This window comes from Sparus aurata, chromosome 14 (assembly GCF_900880675.1).
Source record: "Sparus aurata chromosome 14, fSpaAur1.1, whole genome shotgun sequence".
NCBI lineage: Eukaryota > Metazoa > Chordata > Actinopteri > Spariformes > Sparidae > Sparus > Sparus aurata.
In genome coordinates, this window is record NC_044200.1 from 2510496 (window position 1) to 2532278 (window position 21783).

General features: G+C 40.8%; 1 protein-coding gene across 2 annotated transcripts in view; it reads right to left on the reverse strand.

The window, feature by feature from the left end:
- The window catches only part of tmem178bb (transmembrane protein 178Bb), a 140209-nt gene extending 118870 nt beyond the window's left edge, over positions 1–21339 (reverse strand). Inside the window, exons 1-2 of one of the 2 annotated variants that reach the window (XM_030440312.1) lie at positions 20958–21339; positions 19988–20694 (exon numbers count right to left, since the gene is read on the reverse strand). In XM_030440312.1, coding sequence (XP_030296172.1) covers positions 19988–20369 — 382 coding nt within the window. In that variant the 5' untranslated portion in view covers positions 20370–20694; positions 20958–21339. Of the gene's footprint in view, positions 1–19987; positions 20695–20957 lie in introns of those variants that run through there. The other variant, XM_030440313.1, reaches the window with a different exon arrangement.
- Positions 21340–21783: the final 444 nt, after the last annotated feature.

The following is a 21783-nucleotide window of genomic DNA, read 5'->3' on the forward strand; positions in this document are numbered from 1 at the left end:
TTACGTTCTTGATATTTTCTCAGGCTTGAATGATCTGGTCCTCATCAGGAGACACACAGTGGAGGAACACCAGGCTCTACAGCATCCAATAATAATGTAGACAATAGTTTTCTTGGCACTCATAATAGCTTAGTGGGTGCAAATCCCTGCAGCCAGGTTCCAACATCTGGTGGAAAGCCTGAAACCAGAAGACAGAGGCTGTTGTAGACCCAATCACAATGTTTGTCTACAATAACTTTGGGTTTGAAAACCCCTGTGTCCCACACTAACTGGGTGTTATTTTAAAGTCTAATTAATCTTAAATGATTGATGCTTTTCAAACACATTGAGAACAACATTTTCACTAACATTAGTCTGAAAACCTAGTTGACATGTTGGGCCACAGACTGATGAAAATGTCAGCTTGAGTTTACCCCAAACTAGCAGTTAGTCTGCAGTGTCGCTGTTGTGTAGATTTAAAAAATGCTCGCAAAACAATCTAATACATAGAGTATGCACAGCAGAAATGTTAGATAGCATGGACCACCCTGTTTATGATGTATATTTACACAGTGCAGTTATGACTGATGATGAAAGCAGATTTTTACATGTTTGCCAATTTCACACATCTCCACAGTACAAATCAACTGGCAGTTTCTACCTGGGATTGAATTGTTAGCTTGGCACCACAGTGATTATAGCATCACAGTGATGGAATCACCTGTTGCAATATCACACACTGGTAATATTTTTAGGTATCAAAATACATCTTTTGTATAATCCATTGAATTTTCTTTGACGTTTTTATATGAGCAACAGAATTCCTTAAGACAGATGTGAACCAGTTCTTCCACTGCATCACATGGTCTTCATCAGCAAATATTGCTCAGTTGTTAAGGAGCTTACTAACATCATACATGACATCAAAGGTGACTACTATTATTTTTTTCCATTCATTTAGGACCTGACACATGTCACTACCTTTATATAGCAGCAAGAGCAAGAGAGTTATAGTAGTAATAATAGGAGGCAGTCAGCCAGATTTCATCTTTGCCAAGGCTCTTACATTTGTGTCTTCCGAGACAAGACTCCTTTCTGATTTATTATTTTGGTGATTCAACTATACAGTCGGTTCTGGGATACATATTTGCCGTGAGTCATTGTGCAGGTGGTTTGTTGACTGGCCAAGTAGTGCTGCCATCCTTAGCTTTTCATATTTCTGTATTAGGAACAAGTGTGCTTTTCCATAATATTTATAGACCACTATCTCTGCCAGATCCCTCAACTCTCTTCAGAGAGGAAGTGGGAGGTGACATCGCTATCACCAAGGTAGCATCACATTTGTCTAACCAACAGGCAAATGGGCATAAAATAGCACCAAGGTAAAGTCAGTGGGTCCAGTAGAAATCACCGGGGTTCTTCCTCTGAGGAATATGGAAGTTTATGAAAATCTGTCTTTTTGCTAGTTGTCTGCAGAGGATGCATCCTCAAATTCTTTAAGATGTGTATCCTCATCAAAGACAGAATACATTTATAAAGTAATAAAATCAGACTGTAGCAATATAACTGTATAAGAATACATTATGTAGATAAACATTTGAATGAATGAATGTAATATAAACAGACAGGCACTCTAGTTCTAAAGTCAAAGGTGCAGTCTGTTTCCTGCTACTTAAGGGACACATTAGATGTGTGTACATAGAGAGGTTCACACTGTGCATATGCTCCGATTCTATCATTTGAGAGGCCATTTTCCATTATTTTAAACAACACTGTAACAAATATCTTGGCACTATAATCAGCAATACTAAAAGCTGTAGTTATGAACAAAATCACACATTTGGCTCCTAAAATGGATATGTTTAGACAGGACCTCATGATTTATCAGGACAGCTGCTTCACTCCAAACTACTTCACTGTATGAATCTGGACTGTGTGTGACCATAACATAAAACACTAACTGATCCTGTGTATCAGCTGTTCCTGTTGCACAAATGCACATGTTCATGTACAGACACGCACATGGTGTCTGCTGCTGAAGGTTCGTCATTCATATTTTCCTCATTAAGGACGTATTCTTCCCTCTCATCCCACCTGTTATTGATCAGGATGGTACTTTTTATGACCCGTTCCGTCTGATTCATGGACCGAGATCCACACACACACAGAAGGACGGAGCAGTGCTCCTCCTCCTCCTCCTCCTCCTCCTCAGCTTCAATCAGTGTATTTTGTCATTTGCAGTAAAACAGAGTTGTTGATGGGACAATTGTGAAACTGCAGAGGCAGAGGGGCCAGCAGCTGACGACAAAATCCCTGTCCCTCAGTGAAGACTAGTGCCACTGGTTACTATGTGACAGGACCCTGGCTACTGAAGTGAGTGAGAGATGACTCTCTGATTGGTTTGATTTGTCAATTACTGTGCCAATTTACAATACCTTTGTATCTAGCTGCACCACTAACTATTAACAGAAAGTCGGTACTTTAGCTTGACATGACTTTTGATTAATTTTCCAGTATGTATTAATGTATTTCCAAAAACAGTTTTTTAATTCATTGTGGCCACCAACAAAGATATTACAACACTACCAGGCTGACAGTAAGTAAATACTGTTTTGCTGTCACACACGCAACAAATGTATCAAAAAGCTACTCACTCATCTCATTTCCCCTTGATTTTTTGTAAAAGTCATACGTTTTGAAAATAAAATCTTTGGTGTGGATCTAGCCTCAAACTCACACCACGTCTGTGCCTAATGTATAACTGTCATTGTCAGTATAATAATAATTCAATATTAAACAAAAGCCTAATGGAGGGAGCCAAAGAAGCAAAAGCAAATGCAAAATTAAAATGGAGTGCGGCAGATAAGGGAAACAAAGCAGCACCTTCTGAGTTTGGAAGGCCTCCCTAAGTTATTGGTTATTGTAGAGGAGATGCTGGTGAGAGGAGGCAGCTTTCTGCAGCACCTCTCTCCGGCTGTCAGCAGACAGAACTCAGCCAATTATTCAAGCAGGAATGGATGTCATTCAAATGTCAAAGCCATTCTAGTGGCCTGCTGAGCCTTGGCCACAACTGCATCTCAGAGGCTGCATGAATCAAGACCTGCTGCATGCTTTAATGTACCTCCTCTATGTGGGCACGCTACAGTGTGTTTATGTTTACCACCTACTGTATCTATGCTTCACAGCTTTATGAGGCCATGGTGACTGTATTATTAGACCTGGGTTCAGTGTTAAAGGAGTTCCTGGTAAGTGCTGAGTTTCGTGAGAGGTTGACCTGATTTCAATAACACAGACACACACACCATGCGCCGTTGTTTGCTTAGCTCACAGTTAATGTACAGTAAAGTAAACTGGCTGTTTTGGGGTGGGAGACTGTGGTAGTGTCTTCACAGTCAAGAAATCATCGAGGCAGAAGAATTACAGTCAAGATATTTATTACAAAAGATGAAGACTTGGGCTGGTCTGCAGAACATCCTAATATCAGTGACGAATACACTAACACTAAATGCTGCCCCTCCGTCTTCTCTCTTATCCTTCTATTCTAACAGCAACTGCCCATTCCCTTACAGCCCCCCCCCCCAGTCTATTTCATCCCATCTAACAGTCAACATTCTTCCTCACACAGAGAAGGGGGTCGTGGTTAAAAGTGTTATATAGTTATGATGATGGCAACCAGACTGCCATTCTAGCCAGATCAACATCACTAGCATGGACAAGCAATAGCATGAATATTAGCAGGGACAGTGATAGCTGTCATTCAAACAGAAGCTCTTTGAGTGTATTGTGTATTGAGGAGCTGCAAAGTTTATTCATGTTTAGTGACTTTGAGCACAAAATTAATTTACTTGTCAGAAAATACTGTAAAAAATTTTTTTTTTCAGAAGCCTGTTTGAGATTTTTATGAACGTTACAATTAGTCTCGTTCGTCGACTTTCCTCCTCACTCTCTGACTTTCCCAGAAGTTAAAGCGACAGGTGTCACCTTGAGTAAACTTGTGGATTCCTTTGGGTTTGAACATTTAGCATAATTTAAGCAAACAACTCAACAAAATATAACAAAGCTCATGATGTGGTTCCAATTTAAGAGTGATACATTTATGTTCCAGTCTGACATAATCTCTCCATCCCACAGAGCAGTCTGGTGTCTGCCTGCTATTTTTGATAGGATTCTGAAAACTGTGGCACCTGAGGTCATCATCCTACAGTCTGCTTCTGTAGTAAATGCAGTCAAATGAGATCATCCACCTACACTCATATCATCTCTGTCTCTGTTCATCTCCCATCATTCTGATGTTGTAATTATGAACTCAGCTCAAATTGGAAGGAGAAGAGGATGAAAGAGGCACGGCAGAAACTGAGGACTTGATGATTATGCAAGGCGACGAGCTCTTAAGTAGAATGAGATGAAGCACTTATGCAGGTTTAAACAAGGCCACCGAGGGCCAAGGTACTTCTGCACTTCATTCTGTAGTGATGAGAAGCAAACACTAAATCCTCTATGTCTAGGTATATCATTGGCTGCTCTTGATAACACTGAACTCAAATGTATGCTCAATGATAGAGGTTCCATGCAATTAAAATATATTAATTAAAAAAAAAAAGAGAGAGACTTTGGAGTTCTAAAGCTACATGGCTAATAAAAGAACACTGTTCACTAAAACCTGGGTGGTGGAAATCTTTGTGTACATTAAGTTGACATTTCTGATGTTGGTGCTACAGTAAAGGGTGTTGACATGTGTCCAAAATACAATAAGGTAATAATGGTAGAATAGTTCATCCTCTTCACAGCAGCTTTAGGAACGGCAATATTGATCAGACAGTTGGTACACCCCTTTGGTCTATTGAAAGGATTGCCATACAGACATCAGACATCAAAATGTCAGCAATGTCCTTGTCAACATATCAACAATTAGCTCAGGCACCACTGTGCCAACATGTTCTGACAGGTGAAATTAATCATTTGAAGAAGTGGGTAGGACTGGTTCCACCCCTGTATACTGACTACACTACACCCATGACTAGAGGGGTAACTGCATTGTCAAACTTCAAAGTTTAGAGTGCAGGGCCACTGACCAGGCTGCTGCATCTGACGCTCAGTGTTGACAGTTGTGTTTCATTTTTAAATGCTTTAGCTTTGACCTAGGGACAACCAGGATCAGTTGGTCGGCGGACCTGAGTGACCTTGATGGGACGTATGGTTGTAAAAGGTCTGTAAGGTAGGCTGGAGCTACACCACACCTCTGGCAGCTATACATGTGTAGGCTCTGCTGATATACCCTGGCTAACACACACTTCTTTTAAAATGTAGAACAACTGTGATTGGTCAGCTTAGGCTACTTGTGTTTCCTCCTTAAAGTTTCTGATTCAACACAGAGACGGCCCACAATACTGTAGTCTCTGTATATCATGTAAACAGTTACTGTAAAAACTAAATTAAAGTACAGCTTCGAGTAAGAAATCCATCTAGTATTATGGAGTTTCCATGAACAGGGGAAATCAAGCACTAAATTATAAATCAAAAGTATGTATGTCAGGCCTCCCCTTATCCAAATCCAGCTTTAGCTTAAAAGACTTAACAGCAACAGCACTGATGCTGAACCTAATAAATGTTTTCTTGTCACTGACACAGACTGACTGTTAGACATTACCACAAAAACTGCAAATTGTTTTGTACAAATAACTATGAATATCTTTCATTTCCACAAATAACAATGGATAATTCTGAATATATGCTAGTTTATTTATTTATTTTATTATCAATTTAAAGGATTTCATAACATGACAAACAGTCCTCAAGGTATATTTTTTTTTGTATTTTAGTTTGATGTGCTGAATGTTTGCAGTGCTCAGTAGTGGAGTTGCTGACATGAACTCATATGTCCAAGAGTATAGTTGTATTCTCCACAGAAAAGATGAAAGCAGAAGATTAGTCGTTTTGTGTCTAGAATCCTCTGTGACATCAGCTCTTTCTCGTGTCCTCTCTGACAAAATGCACAGCAAAAAACACCCTAACCCCAGACATCGGCGAAGGTGCGGCTGGCTGGAAACAGTGAAGGTGTCGCCCTGGGAACACAGTTTCTCTTTCTTTGGCTGTTGTCATCCAAAGCAGGAAGCTTTGCTGTCTAACCTCCTGACATTCCAAGAAACACTCCTCATGATCCCCTCTCGCTTTGCCTTTAGCTCAGCTGCCAGCTCAATCTGCCTGAATATCATCTGTCAGTCTGTAACAGTCATAGCATGTTACCATGACAACACAAACCAGGGTATGAGCTGGGTTTTGATTTATTGTTAGCCAAACAGATGATGATGGTGTTCTTTTCCAGTCCCTCCAGTGTTAATCAATGGTTACAAATTAGTGATCTCTGAGAGAAAGCAGAAGCTAAGATAACTGCAGCCTTTCACTTGACACCGAGCCTGGATGCCCTACTTGCACAATAATGGTCCCTTTATAGGACATAATTCTTATATTGTCCGGCAATCCTGAGCAGTAAAAAGGCCTTTCTTGTGAGGGAGGCAGCTGTGGCCACAGAGCTCCCTTCATCGGCTCTCCCTCCTCCCAGACAGCCAGTCTTTGGGCAGGCAGAATAAGGATCTGATTGATGCAGGCTTCCTACAGGCCCACAGCACTCTCTTGACTTGATAAGCCATTGATTAAACGAAGGCTGGAGAGGCGCCACAGGAGAGAGAGCTACCTTCTATGGAATGGAATTGTCCACTGATGTGAAATCAAACATAGTTTTCATCCTAAATGCTTCGGGAAGTCTCAGTGGTATTATAGAGCAGACAGCACTGTAGCCTTTGAACTATGATGAAGATGAGACATTAAGGAGAGTCTGCTCACTCTAAATTCTAACTCAAACATAACTGCTTCACGATAATTCAAGATCACCAGGTCTGTGACAGCCAACCATTCTGACAATAAAACAATGCAGATGGAATCATAATCTCCATTGTGTTGTGGAAGAATAACAGGCTCTTATTAGGATCTGCATCAAAATGTACGCACAGACACCAACCACCTAAACACAACCTGAGTATTTTCATCAAGATCCATGCATTATTCACTGAGAAATTAAAAAAGGTCTTATTTTTCAGAGAAGAAAATTATTCTTGGATCAGTCATTTTATATGATTGCACAAGTTAATAGTGTCTGTTCCTCCATCCAAGTTTCATGGAAATCTGTTCAGTAGTTTTTGTGTAATCCTGCTGACAAACCAACCAAACTAACAAGCAAATAACGGTCACAGATGAAAACCTAACCTCCTCGGTGCAGGTAATAACTGTGACTTAGTGTTAGTGTGACAAAAAATTGTGACTAAAATAAATTCATCCATGCATTTTCTGCTTATGCAGGGTCAGGTCACGGTGGCAGCAAGCTATCAGGGTATTTCAGACATCCCTCTCCCCAGCAACGGCTTCCAGCTCCTCCTGGGAGATCCCAAAGTATTCCTCGGCCAGAAGAAGTATGTAATTCCTCCAGTGAGTTCTGAGTCTGCCCCAGGGTCTCCCCCCAGTTTGTCATGCTCAGAAAACCTCCAAAGGAATGTCATAAAGTGCATATAAGAGAGAGCAGTGTGTTTACTGAGGAAACTACAGGTCACAGTCCCAGGTATCAGCACCACCACTAAGCACCTTTGGGCATGTATTGTATAGCTGTATGCACATAATGCACAGCAGAACTGTTTCATTAACATTTTCATTCCCTGATATACCGGTGTACAGTCTGATCGCTCCACCCTAGGTGCAGTGTGCCAGGTGGCAGAAAAAAGGCAGAGGCCTGGGTATCGTGACCCCTGGCATCGCAGACTTAGATTTAAAAATGAAACTTTCCCTTCCTGACAGTCGTAACAGCACATCCGAATCATCTTCTCAGAGACTCTGCACATGAGCAGTGAACCGCTCACAATGCTAAAACCTGGAGCTAGCTGAACCCTATGGAGTCAATGGAAAAATACATAATAACGCTATGGAAGATAAACTGAACGTACAGAAGGAAAAAAAGGCCTTGCTTGAAATTATTTGTTTACTGCTGTTATCACAAGATGAGTGAATCAATGAATTATCTCAAGAAAGCAAAGCTCTCATAATAACATATGGGAGTGAGGGTATTTGACTCAATCCCCCACCTTCTGTTAAGTGATCCTTGTTAACCTGTTACACCCTTCAACCAACGCAACACAAAGCCTCCACCGTGTCAAAAATCTGAGGCCTGTGACCAGAGGTGATCCACAATCTGTTCATAAAACTTCATCCACAACTTCCACAGGTGCACAGTGAGTACATCTATGGAGTGTTGATGTCAGAGGCAAGACTAATTCATCCTCCGATGTGAGGGGGAGTGAGTGAGGGGGTTCATGCCACCTCACTGAGTCAGTTGTGTGGCTCGTGTTCTCATCTCATCTCCTTATAGCCTCTGACTGCCAATCAGCCAGGATACCTTTGTTTCCATGGAGATGTCACGCTGCCATGACACTGCCAGGCAGTGTGGGTTAGGGGAGTGAAGTCACTAAAACGGTTTAAAAGGGGTGATGTATGAACGCAAGTATGCTGTGTGTCACCACCCACAGCTCTCATGACATTGCTATGGACCAGAATAACTAAGTTATGTTGTTTATGTGCAAGACTTAGAGTATTCACCTGCCAACACACTGAGAAAGTGCTTACTTCCTTTCATTTTTTTCTTTCTTTGTTTCCATTTTTTAGTGATATCAAAGTTTGAGTTTCAGTGATTGTTGCTCTCTTCTTTTACTTTTAAATTACGTCTACTGTTACTTATTATAAGAGTCAGCTTATTCAACTAAAGAAGCAAATTTTCCCAGATACAATGAAAAGATATCTCCAGGACCACATTGTGAAACACACAGAGACTCACAAATTGAACACATTACCAGGTAAGAAGTCAAAATGTTATTTGTCAGAGCCTTACAAAACCATCTAATATGATTCAAAACATTATATACGTGACCCTTTCCTGTTCAGCCACCATGTGCTTCAAGTTGGATCAGATTTATGTCCATTAATGGCTTGGTTAAGGTTAAGGGAAGATTGTGATCATGGCTAAATGAAGCGAGAATGAAATTGGAAGTCTGATGATTGTAAAGCTAATTGTTGCTCCTCAGAAGATGATTCCCACAGATTTTGGTGAGCCCATTTGCTTTGCTTTTGACATCTTGCCAAATAACACTTTGCAAACAAAAAGAGCATAAACCATTTTGAATTAATCCAATTCCTCAGCAGATACCCTGACTTAAGGTATCAGACTCGGGGAACATGAAGTTAAATGGAATTTCCTTTCAATTCCACACAGTCTTTTGGTCAGTCTGCAGAATTTCAGCATCACAGTAATCTCAGTCACAAAACTTTACTACTTTAGTTGAGATAAAAATGGCGACCAAGTTTGAAGATAAGTGGATCCCACCCATAAGAGCTCAGTTAATAATGCTGTGATGACTACTTAGTACTTGTGGGTATACACACACACACATATCTATATATATCTATATATCTATATATATATATATATATATATATATATATATATATATATATATATATATATATATATATATATATATATATATATATATATATATATATATATATATATATATATATTTATTAGGGTTGTCACGATCTCCAAATCCTCGATTCGATTAAATTAAATTTTCAATTCTAAGGTCCCGGTTCGGTTCGATTCTCGATTTTTGCATTCATTTTTTTAAAGCACAGGTTGCAATACCATTTTTAGACTAGACTTTTATGCAATATAATATCTGACCTTTGTTATATATATATTTACACACATATATGGAAAGTTGGCCATTCATAAAGGTATCTTGTGTTGAATTGGTTCAAATTCAATTTACATTTTTTTGAAGTTCTTCTTGTGTTTATGTCATTGTTGTTGCTTTTTATTTTAGTGAGACAGAAAACGGATTATCATACTAAGTCCAGTTTACACATCATGTTTCATTCTAACAAGCCTACCAAAAAGTTAAAAATTTTAATTCAAAGGCTCCTAATTCAATGGAGAAAGAACCGAAAATCAGCAGCATCCTTTTCATATATGTGTGTGTATTATATCCATGCCCATTGTGTGTCAGGAAACCATTTCAGAGAAGAGCTGCACTGAGTGCATCATTTATTATTTATGGTGAATAAATCACATTCTTTGTACATGTGTAATGTGTGTGGTGTGTACAATATACCCATCTAAGTAGATATTATGTGTCTTGTGTGTTAGTGTGCGCATGCATCAGCTATAAATGGTTGCTGTCTTGAGGCTACACATGCTCTGAGTGGACCTATGGGTGTACGACTGCCATGGCCGATCTGTGGGAGAAAACATGAGGTCATCAAACATTTATGTCGGCTGCATGGCTGCGTGGAAACAAACTACATCATGCTTCTCCCCCCTAATCTCTCTCTTTCTCTCTGACTCTCTCCATCTACTGTGCCTGTGGTTATCAGAGTCAGACTGACTTCATGATGAGTAACTCTCCAAGCCAGAGCTGCTCTCTGACTCTGGCCTTTGCAAACAGAAGTTAAAATGGGAATCAAATGCACCCACTGCATCAGCTGCTGTCATCATACACCATGCACGTTGGTACATCTTCCTTTTACTTTGAAAGACTCTCTCATATCTCTTAAATGACCATATACTTTATGTAATCTGTTTTGGAACACACGTTAGAGAAAACAAAAGGCCACATAATGCAAATGTGCTGGACTCCATGAAGAGCATGAGCAATGATTTAGCTACTCTCAGTCAAGATTTGTCTATTCTTAGAGTTATTAAGAAAGGGATAACAAGGTGTCCACTATTATGAATTAACGGACAACATGAAGTTCAGAACCACCGCAGAGTCTATTCACTTTCTGATCATGGACACCTTAAAGGGTGTTTTTCAACTTCAACCATAATAACTTTTGCTTTTTGTGATCATAATCCAACAGTTTGTCACATGAATTAACTCTGTTTCCCTGGCAATATTTGAGAGTTTCACTATTAGCCGGAACAATTATTACAGTCCCATTAAGTTCTTATGCAATTGATGTTGTTCACTACTCCAGTATATGGGACAAACCTTAGATAAGACTTAGCGACAGGGGATATTTCTAGTCTGTTTTGCTCACAGAAGTAGAGGTTCCCTGAGCAGAGCTAACATTATGCTGATAAGATTCAGAAACAGTTATATATTCTATTATATATTGTGACAGGATCTTATCAACAAGACTAGCTAGCTATCCAGCAAAGTCATTTACCTCAAATCAATATCAAGATTTTCATGAACGAATGATAGTCTATGTGTACTGTTGGCCACAGCACGAAGTGGTGTAGATACATTCATTTAGAACATTGAACAAATAGTTTCACTGGAACCACTTAGCAGTTATATGAGTGTCCCTGCATCTAGAGTTATTTGACATCCTGCAGCCAATCAGAATTCAGTATTGACAAGGTATTATTTTTTTTCATTTGCATAAAAAAACAAATTCAGACATTAAAGTAGCATAAATGTTAAATTAAAAATGCAATTGTGTATTAGATTTAGAGAATAACTGGCAAATACATTTTCTGAGCTTCTGTCAACTTTCCAGAATAGGTCATCTGGACTACATTTACAGACTGGTCCATTTCGATGTAAATTGGCTGACCAAAAATGTATATACTGGAGTCTGACATCAACTGGTGACTAATGTAGGCTTTCAATATAGGGTCCATTCAAAACAACAGCTCTTTCACAAAGAAAGGCCTTTGAAAGGACATTCAACCTCTCCACCCAAAAGATATTTAGACAGTGGTGTGAAGTAAATGACACTTTCACAGTGGAGTCAGAGGTTCAAACTAGTCACCATTCTATATTTACTGAATCAGAATTAATTCTGAAATAAATCATGAAACCAAAGTCTTTCAGATAGAAGGCATAGTCAAACCTTGCTGGGAACTCTGGGGACTTGGTTTCTACATATTCTTGGACTGCTTAGTCCTATAATGAATAACCTGCTGTGACAACAGAGGATAAGGTAATCATGCATTATACTAACACTGTGAACACCCTGCCTTGTCAGACATAGTGATCAAGAGATTCTTCTGACACCTTTCAAACACTAGAAACACACCAGAATCCTCCTTAACAACAATCGTGTAAACAAAAAAAAAAAAAAAGAAGAAGTGAAAACAACTAGCACACATAAAAGGACTCATTCTGAAATGACATTTTGCTACACCAGTTGATCAGGATGTCATCATTCACTGAGGAAAGGCTACATGTTCAGATCCAACTGAGCCAGGTTGAAGAAAAGGGACATTAGTCTGTTTGAATGAAAGCCAAACTGCTCCTGAAGCCCAAATACCATTATGACATGAATTCATTAGTGACAAATAAGTGAATTTTAATCCAGGGTGACACACAATAAGAAAAAATAGCTTTTCATGGTAGATAGCGCACCTGCCAAAATAAATATTGGCTGGATGACATAATGTAACCATGGTGAAAATACATTTTGGATTGTACTGCGTCTGTGTTTCATTAGTCTTAGGGTGTAAATTGTGGAACTGTAATAGCAGCTAGCAGACAGACAGTCAGTCTCCTCAGCTGGGCTGGACTGCAGGGGCACTAATGAGCAAGGAGTGCTACCGCATGTGTCTGAATAATTTAACTGTTTCCAGGAAGACAAGTGAAGCCCCATGTCTGCTGCTGTGGCCACAACAAACCATCTCACAAAGATTTAACCTCTCTCTAATACTTCTGCCTTACAATCTGCCTTCTGAAAGTGAATTCATTTTGTGTAGTGATTGGACCCTTTTCGGCACGGTTAAACAAAGGGGACCCAGACGCAAGAGACGCAGGCAGGCAGATGACAGGAAAAAGGCGAGCTTTATTAAATAAAGCTGTTAACCAAAGTCCATAAAGTCCAAACACAAAAGTACAAACCAGGAATAACGAGAGGAATCAAGATGACACAGGAACACAAGGGCGAAACAGAACAGACGAACTGACAAAGACAGCATTGTAAATATTATATAGTTATTGAGTTAAATGTCTAATATGCAATGTAGATTAAAATGTTCTGCGTCGTCTAATGTTAGTGATAGGTGGCGTATTTTTGGCTCAGGTCGCAAAAATCAGACATATTTCAGCCCATGAGGAGCAGCGTAATATGAGAGGTTTAAATGAACGCGTGGAGAAATATTGTTGCTTTGCAGTCTTGTGCGAAACCCTTCGCATTCCAGACTTGTATCATAACTTCTGCAATCCGATGAATAAACTACTTGTTAGTGGTTATTTATTTAGATTCATTTGAGGCTGATTAAAGGAAGAAAATGAACAACTACAACAGGATATAACTTCCAAAAGACCACGGTGGCCTTTAATATGAATATTCCACATCACAAGACAGACAACTAGTAGACAGAATGTTTAAAAAAAGAGGCCTTTTTGTGTTATTGTCAATATAATGAAAATTGAAGGCAGATGATTGAATGTCAGCTCTCCTTTTAATCATCCACCAGCCAGTAAAAGAAGATTCCTGTCCTCAACCACTTCCGTGTGTCTATTAGATGAGCAGCCGTGCCAGCGGGCTCATTGACAGGGAACCTATGAGGCACCTTTAGCCTCCCGTATTGTCTTATTTAGCCCTCCCCATGATACGGGGCCCCTGGGGAGCGAGGTAATCCAATCTGGGCCTCACCCTGCTCTTTCTGCTTGGACGGGACTGTGAATGTCTTGATCAGGACCTGAAAAGCCTTTTCCTCACAGAGAGACAACAGATGGCGGAAGATGAGGAGAGCTCACCTCAACCACCCACCCCCCTGCTCCTCTCTGTAATCCTTTCCTCTCTAACATCCTTGTCTCTACAGCCGTCCAATGCTTTCCCTTCTTCTTTTTTCTCTTTCTTGGCATTCTCTGTCCCAAACAACTTTGCGATGTCTCTCTGCTTTTTTATCTTCCTCCGAGATGTTTCCCATGTAACAAACAGAGGAGGAGCAGGAGGTCACATATCCTGCACAGTTATGGAATCAGAAACCAAGCTTTCATATGTCAGAAACTGCTGGATTACCAACATGAGGGGTTACCAACGAACATCAACAATAAGAACTGGTATGGCGGTGACCTATTTTGAGGAGAGGGTTGGCACAAAAAAACCTTGACACAATGTGTCTCTGTGCATGTTCAGTCAAAAACTTAAATGTTCCAAACTTGTATTTATACAGTTCCCAGTCACAGTCTTTATACTTAAATCTTTAAATATCCATCTGATCTGATTTAGCATTAATGTATTGTATTGTAGTATTGCATGACTACAGTGAGCCTAATATTGAATGTTACATGTTTATTAAAATCTCACCCCAAAAAATAAAAATACATATTGTTCTCTTATCTATTGTGCTATTTATTCATGTATAGTTTTAGTTTGAGGTGTGGAGTTTTGGGTATGTTGGCTTTAGAGATGGCTGCCTTCTTTTGAATATGATGGATTTAAATGGCACTCAGCTTGTGGTGCTCAAAGCACCGAAAAGTACATTTGAACAGCTTAACAACAATGTCTCCAGAATTGGTTACTCAAGGTAATCAACAGACTTTGATGTGTGCAGTTACATGAAGGAACCGAATTAAACGCACCAATCATATTACCATTCAGAAGGAAGCATGCATCTACTCATGTGCAAGAGGTCAACAAGCTAACGTTACAGCTCAGACATGGAGGGAGCTGTTCATGTTGCAATCACACACTGTGATGAGCACAAGCCTCTCAGAAAGCAATTCAAATAAGTAAAATCACTCTGATAAGAGAAAATATAGTCTGAATCATAGGTTTCCTTTGGAGATTTCCTATAATATTTTGTGTAGTGCCCTATTGCATTTTGTAAAACATTGTGCAGTAGGAAGCTTTACAGCTAGACTTATGGTGCTACAGACCAAAGATCACAAACGCATCATTTGTGCATCCACGTGAGTTGAAAATATTGAACTCAAGGGAAATTTTGCATGATGCTGTGTCGTGAAAGCCTATCAGTGTTGTGGTCTGTCTACTTGCTGGTCACAGTTACTATCTATTGATTTTAACACACCTATTAAGATACTGCCAATCACCTAAGGTAGGTTGTCTAAGGTAGCACTGGAAGCTGCAGTCATCCAGATGCAGCTCCGGATGGAATAAATCACTGAGCTGGGTGACATGCGAGTAACATGAAAAAAAATAATCTCGCAATCAAATTAACGTTTGATTTGAACGTACCAATAAAGTGAGACAGCTTCACTTTGTCTCAAGAGTGAACAAAATCGAGAACTTTTTTCAGGGCCCCACTGACCCAAAATGACCTAAAATATACTTTTTTAGCTTTTATTTATGGCATTGATTCTGCATGGCCACCAGGTGAATGCCATATGTTCTCATTGTTAACAACTCACACCACAAGCGTAAAAACAAAAATGTAATCAACTGTCTCTCAGTACTTTAAGACTTTCCTACCCTCTCTGTGAGACGTGGCTCCAAGTCTAATGGTTCGTACTGAAGACGTTAGTCTCACCTTACAAATACAACGATCAGCCACAACATTATTAGGACTAACAGGTCAAGTTAATAACATTGATTATCTTGTTACAATGCAATGTTTTACTTGGTTGGGTACCGAACTCTGTAATTTTAAGGGTACCACCCGAATTACGTCACGTACTACTGAGTACCAAGTTCAAACTCAAAATTCCCAATCGGTTTAAAATACAGCCACCACTGCTGGAGACATTGTGTGCCAGAAGAGGGCAGCCCATATACAATATATATTTTGATGTTTTCTATTATATCTGTTCTTATAGTGCTATAAGAATAGCTTAATGAGAAGGAACATAAGGAAGGAACAGCTAAATGCAGCAATTTGCTTAAAGTAAAGTATATATTTTATTCATTCAATTGCACATTTTATCTTCCACTTTTATGAGTTAAGTCAGGGGTTTTAAAAGGACAGTTTTCAAGTTCAATTTCATTTGTGAAGGATGTTTATTATCTGCGCCCTGATGCTGCTTGTGGTTATGGACTGTGCATTGAAGGTGAGAAGATTAACGTATATTGCTGATCTGGCCATATACTACTAACTGAAGTGTCATTTGTGCCTATGCCAGAAAGACCACAAGCAGAGATTAGAGACTTAGAATAGTTAAATATTAGGTTAAATGTGAAAGTGAATCAGGATTGGCTTACAGCATATACACAGATGTGTTTGATGCTTTTGGATTCTGATTAATTCCAGACAGAATAACAATTATCATGTTTATTTCTATACCAAAAACAGCATAATCAGTATGAATGCTTTCATTCACAAGGTTCATGTGTCATGAAAGTACACAGGGGAATGTGGAGTCATTATGAAACAGCAACATGAGGCCATTTAGTGGAATTATGATAGAAATCATCCAGTATAGACTATGCCTGTGATTTGAATTTAGAGATTAAAATGGAATAAAAGTGAAACAGCATGTGGAGGGAAGGCTTTGTGATGCTCTGCTCTAATCTTTGACCTCCAAAAATCCCTAATAACTGAGAATTCCACAATGCATGTTAACAGCAAACAGGACACAGAGCTTAACTTTATTTGTTGGTGAAAGCAACTGTAAATTACAAATATTTGTTTTTCTTCTGTTTAACCCCTGTATAGTGTTAATACAAGGGCTGTAGCCAGGGTTTTGGAAATACCAAGGTCCTCAGCCAAAGGTCTCAAATGCACCGCCAGTCTCACAAAAGTGTTGTGTCAGCAGTTCTGTCACTTTCGTCAGAGATATACCTGCTGTCTTTATTTTCACTCAACAACAGTTGCATGTGCAGTGTGGATCTTTATGCTTCTTGAATAGCATAGCCCTTCCCTCAAGCATAGCTGTTTAAACTCCCTAGTATTAGTAGCAGTAGCAGCACTTGCAGTGGTAATGGCAGTAGTCGGGGGGTAGAGGGAATGACAGGAGCAGGAGAATTATTAACACGAGTAGTAAAAACAACAACAATCATAGTAGCGTCAGCAGTGGGCTAGTAGCAGCCGTAACATAAGCTGTGGGTAAGTATCAGGAGAAGTCATGGTAGCTGTAACAGAAGACGTAGACACAGCAGTAGCAGTAGTAGTACTAGTGCAAATGGGAGTATAGGAGTGGCATATCAGTAGTGGCATTAGCAACAGTAGTAGTAGCAGCCATAGTAGCAGGATCCGTGGTGGTAGCCATTGTAATAGCAGAAGCTGCAGTGGTAGTGGTGTTAGTAATGGCAGGAGCAGTGGCAGTGCAGATAAGTAGTAGTGAGCTAGTAAGCTTCTTCTTGTAGTTAATAGTCACAGTAGTGGTACTAATAGTACTCGGTTGCTGGTAAGTGCTGTGGTCGGCTGACAGATGTCAGTGTAATACAATCCAGCAGCTGCGCTTCCTGTTAGTTGATCACCGTAGCGTACATGTAGAGCACACAGAGATGAATAGTGTTAACCTCAACAGTTCCATCCTTATCGACCCATTCATGTAAAGTTACTGTTAGAGGCATCATGATGACAAACCATCATTTTTCCATGCTGATGGAGCTGAGAGCTGGAAAAGACCAGACCCCTCTATGGAGGCATTCATCTGATCACTGAGCACACTGACTGTGGGCTGCCCATTACTGCAGATGGTAAGCCATCAAGGCCATTGAGGCGTTCTCAAAGGAAGGCACATCTGCAGCACACACACACACACTCACACATACACACACCCTTTCCTCTTCCAGCTTTGGATTCGGACCAGTAATCTCCATGAGAAACCTCGAGCTCCTTGTCTTTTAAACACACTGCATGCCTGTGTAGTATCATCAACTACATGGACATAAGTCAACACTTGTGTTTGATTTTGGGATTAATCCCAACGTTGGAAAACAGGAATTGTGTCAGTTGTTTTAATGACTTTTAATTGGATGAACTGACAAGCACATATCAAAGTGCCGCTGTCATGAACCACTAGATTAAATGTTTCTTTTAGAAAACAAAGGGATTTTAAAATGTTTATAGAGGTGGTAAACTGGCTATTAGGTCATTTTTTCAATTACAGAGTTTGTCCAACAAAAGCCCTGACATGTTGATTTTTTACCATTGTAAAATAATTGTTGTTGACAGACGGATTGGTATTGTATTTTTAAAACTCGAAAATATTTTTTTAAATTGTATTTATTAAATACAGTATAATAATATCGATCATGAAAAAGCATTAAGTCCTGCACATGTTGGGTATTTGACCTGGTAACTGACCTGCCTACATTCCCCTCCATAGGGGGAAGAACCCTTATGGGTAATGCTTTACTATCTGCCACTGAGGCAAATGGTCTTGCATTTTTATATCACTTTCCCTACTGGAAAAGTCTACTGACCTCTCAAAGCGCTTTACAACACTTGCTGCATTCACCTATTCACACACATTCATACACTGATGGCAGAGGCCAGCTGCTGCAGGAGCAATTTGGGGTTCAGTATCTTGCTCAAGGACACTTCCACATGCAGCTGGTGGGAACGATTCAAACCTTCCGATTACTAGATGACCCGCTCTACCTACTGAGCTACAGCTGCCCCAGGTCCTTCATGCTTGTGTCAAAATCTGGGTTTACTGTGAATTATATATTGTGCTTAAATGTGTCCTACTGTATTAGTCTGTGGACAAAGTATTAGTTATAATACTTAACCAAAACTAAAATTAAAATATTTAACTAATTGATTGGTATTTTCAGTGTCACAAATACACAGTCTAGAAAATGTGAGCAAATGTACCTTTTTAAATGACACAATCACATTCAGAAATGCAGAGATCACAGTCCCACTTCATCTAAGTAAGATGTTAACTGTTTTTTTTAAAAAAAGGGAAGGTTTTCTTACAAGAAAGACTTTTGAAACACTGCAGATCATAGTTCAATTGTAAACAGACGTGCATTTAATGACCACTCATTGCACTTTACGACACTCCCATTCACACACACATTTGTACACTGATATCAATACCATCCTACTCCACCGCTGATTGGCTGGATTTGTTGGTTTGTCTCTATGCTTTACTCAAACTCTTAACACACACAGCAGCTCTGGGAATGTCTCTGTTCCTGGTTTATAAAATAAATGTAGTTCTGGGGGTAAACACATGGATATGCAGGGAAAGGATAGAACTAGTGACCTTTGGGTGAGCTGATGATCCACTCTACCTACTGAGCCACAATCAACTTTACTTGCAAATATTTTTTACGTAAAAAAAAAAAAAAAACTAATTTTGCTTGATCTACATAATAATCTGATGCAAAAAGTTGCCTTATGTTTTCAAAGAGATCAACCTGGATATTTTAACATTGTACGACAATTCACACATGTCCAGAGTGTAGAGAAGGGGGGTCTGGCAGCTGAATCCAGCCTAGCACAGTAGGCCTGCATATGTCTGAAAGAAAATTGCTGAATGGGTCTCTGGAAACTGGACTAGAGGCCTGTGTGGAATGAATCCAGAGCATTTGAAGGCTGCACCTACAACGGGACTCTTGATGGAAGATACAGACCATAAACAACAAGAGAGACCCCGTTTCCTCCTTTCTCATGCTGAGTGCTTACTGGCAAGCCCATACAATGATTCACCTATGTCATCTGCAATTGAAAGCATCACTTAAACTAATAGAGAGCTAAAAGCAGCCCAACACCAGTGACGGCAGGTCTGTGTTGCAGTTCAGCGTCATAACTAACATGCTTGCCTCGTTTGCAAAATAGCACGACAGCAAGCCGTCAGCACCCACAGCACAGCACAGCACCCACAGCACAGCACAGCATGACGTCTGCATGCCTCTGCACGAACATCGACTTCTGTTATCACACGACAATAGATCAATGCCCTTGCTTGCCCTTTGGTCAAATGGACAGTCGCCACAGACGAGGCTGATTCCTCATGAGAAATGTCACATCTCGTCTCGTCGCTTTCTCAAACGCACATTGCAGTTTCTGCAGCAACTTCAGCCTTTCCAGTTTGAGCTTCATTCTTACCTTTCTGGATGAGGGCTTCGATGTCTTGATCGAAGCCCAGCCGGTGGCATTTCCTCCACAGCCCCATGTTGGTTGAGTTATACTGCCTGCTGCACTCGTCCGCGGCGCTCATGGCGAACAGCTGCCGTCGGTTCCGGGCCAGCAGCAGCTTCTCCTCCCAGCGGGGCAGGTTGCTCCGGCTGGCCCGCAGCGGCAGGCTGTTGTTGGGGATGTAGATAAAGCCGGGGACCTTGCGGCGGCTGGAAAAGCTTCGGCACCGGTCCCTGTACCTCCTGGCGTCAGTCTCGTACCAGTGGTCGGAGCACATCGCCACGGCCAGCATGCCCAGGGCGCAGAGAGAAAGAGAGAGCCCGGCGTAGAGCAGTAACTTCCCGGCAGCCATGCTCGCTTCTGTCACAGCCGCATCAGCACCTCGACAGACGGACAGCTCCTCTGCGGCTTCCCCGCGAGTTCAGCTCACATCACCTCTGGAGAGCAGCGTCAGGAGCATTATCGAGGCGGCGGACTCGGTGCGGATGAAAAGCAAACCCGTACGGTGACAGTGACACAGCTCACTGGTCGAAGCAGACGTTGAATCCTTGTATTCCGGTGTTCCTGGCTGCAGAGTGACAACGTCTTTCCTGCGTGCTCGGCGCTGCAGCAGCTCGGCGGAGACAGAGGACGCTTATCTCATCTCAGCACTGGATCCTCAGCAGCCGTCCGTCCGTCTGAGCAGGGCGACACGCACACAACACATCAGCACAGCGTTCTAGTCTTTAGTCAAGCACACACAGTAAGACATATGTTACACACAATATGCCCTTACTGCATAACCCACCCACTGAAATGAACGAGGGACAAAGGGAAAGGGAAAGCTATACAGCAGAACACCCGAGCGGCTGCATTTAACCGAGGCGTATGTTCAAAAACAATGCTGTAATAAAGCAGGAGCTGTCTGCGCTTCCTTCAGAGAGGGCAGATGTAGGCCTACCTGATGTGAGTGTGACACAGCCAGCCCGGGCAGCAAGCAGCCCGTCAGCAGCAGCAGCAGAGCACAGCGATCAGCACAGTCAGCAGCCCCGGAACGTTTGATAGGATGACGGCCTGTTTCTGGACCAATCAACGCGGCTCTGTCTGGAGAAGCACCGTGTTAGCTTAGAGGCTACATCTAATTATCATCAGTGAACAGTCACATCGGCCTTCTTCTGTTGCTGCCTTTCATATCCTACACTACTGCTGCTGTGTCTTACTAGTGCCTGCTCAGATCCTGACCGTCCTGAGTGGAAAGTAACAGGATGACTTTAGGAGTTTCTTGTGTAAAATAACAAGTATGATAGACAGGGGCTCATGTAAGCCCAAACCCTGGCGGGGCACAGTTGGAGGGGGGCCATGGGGTCCACTCCCTGAACACAAGTAAGATAACAATGCAATGGATAAGACTTTGAGGGGATTGTTAAAATAAAATAAATAAATACATAAATAAATCATGAAATCAGGCAATGTATTTGTTTCATGACTTTCCTGTCAATTATTATGGTTACTGAAGTTATTACTCCTACACTAATCTACCACCGCTGCAACCTCAATACATCTTGTCTGTTTCACCTGAAGCTTTTAACAGGAATACATTCTCACACAAATAATAAATCCACATTGCAAGTTAAACAAGAAAACACAGATCATATAGAACAAAGATAATGAAGCCAAAGATGAAAAGGTGCCTGTCCATCCTCCCTGCAATCATCATCTGCCACGGTTCATAACAATAGCTCATACGCCAGAAGACTGAGTCCAACTCTAGGCAAATACCCAGTGCT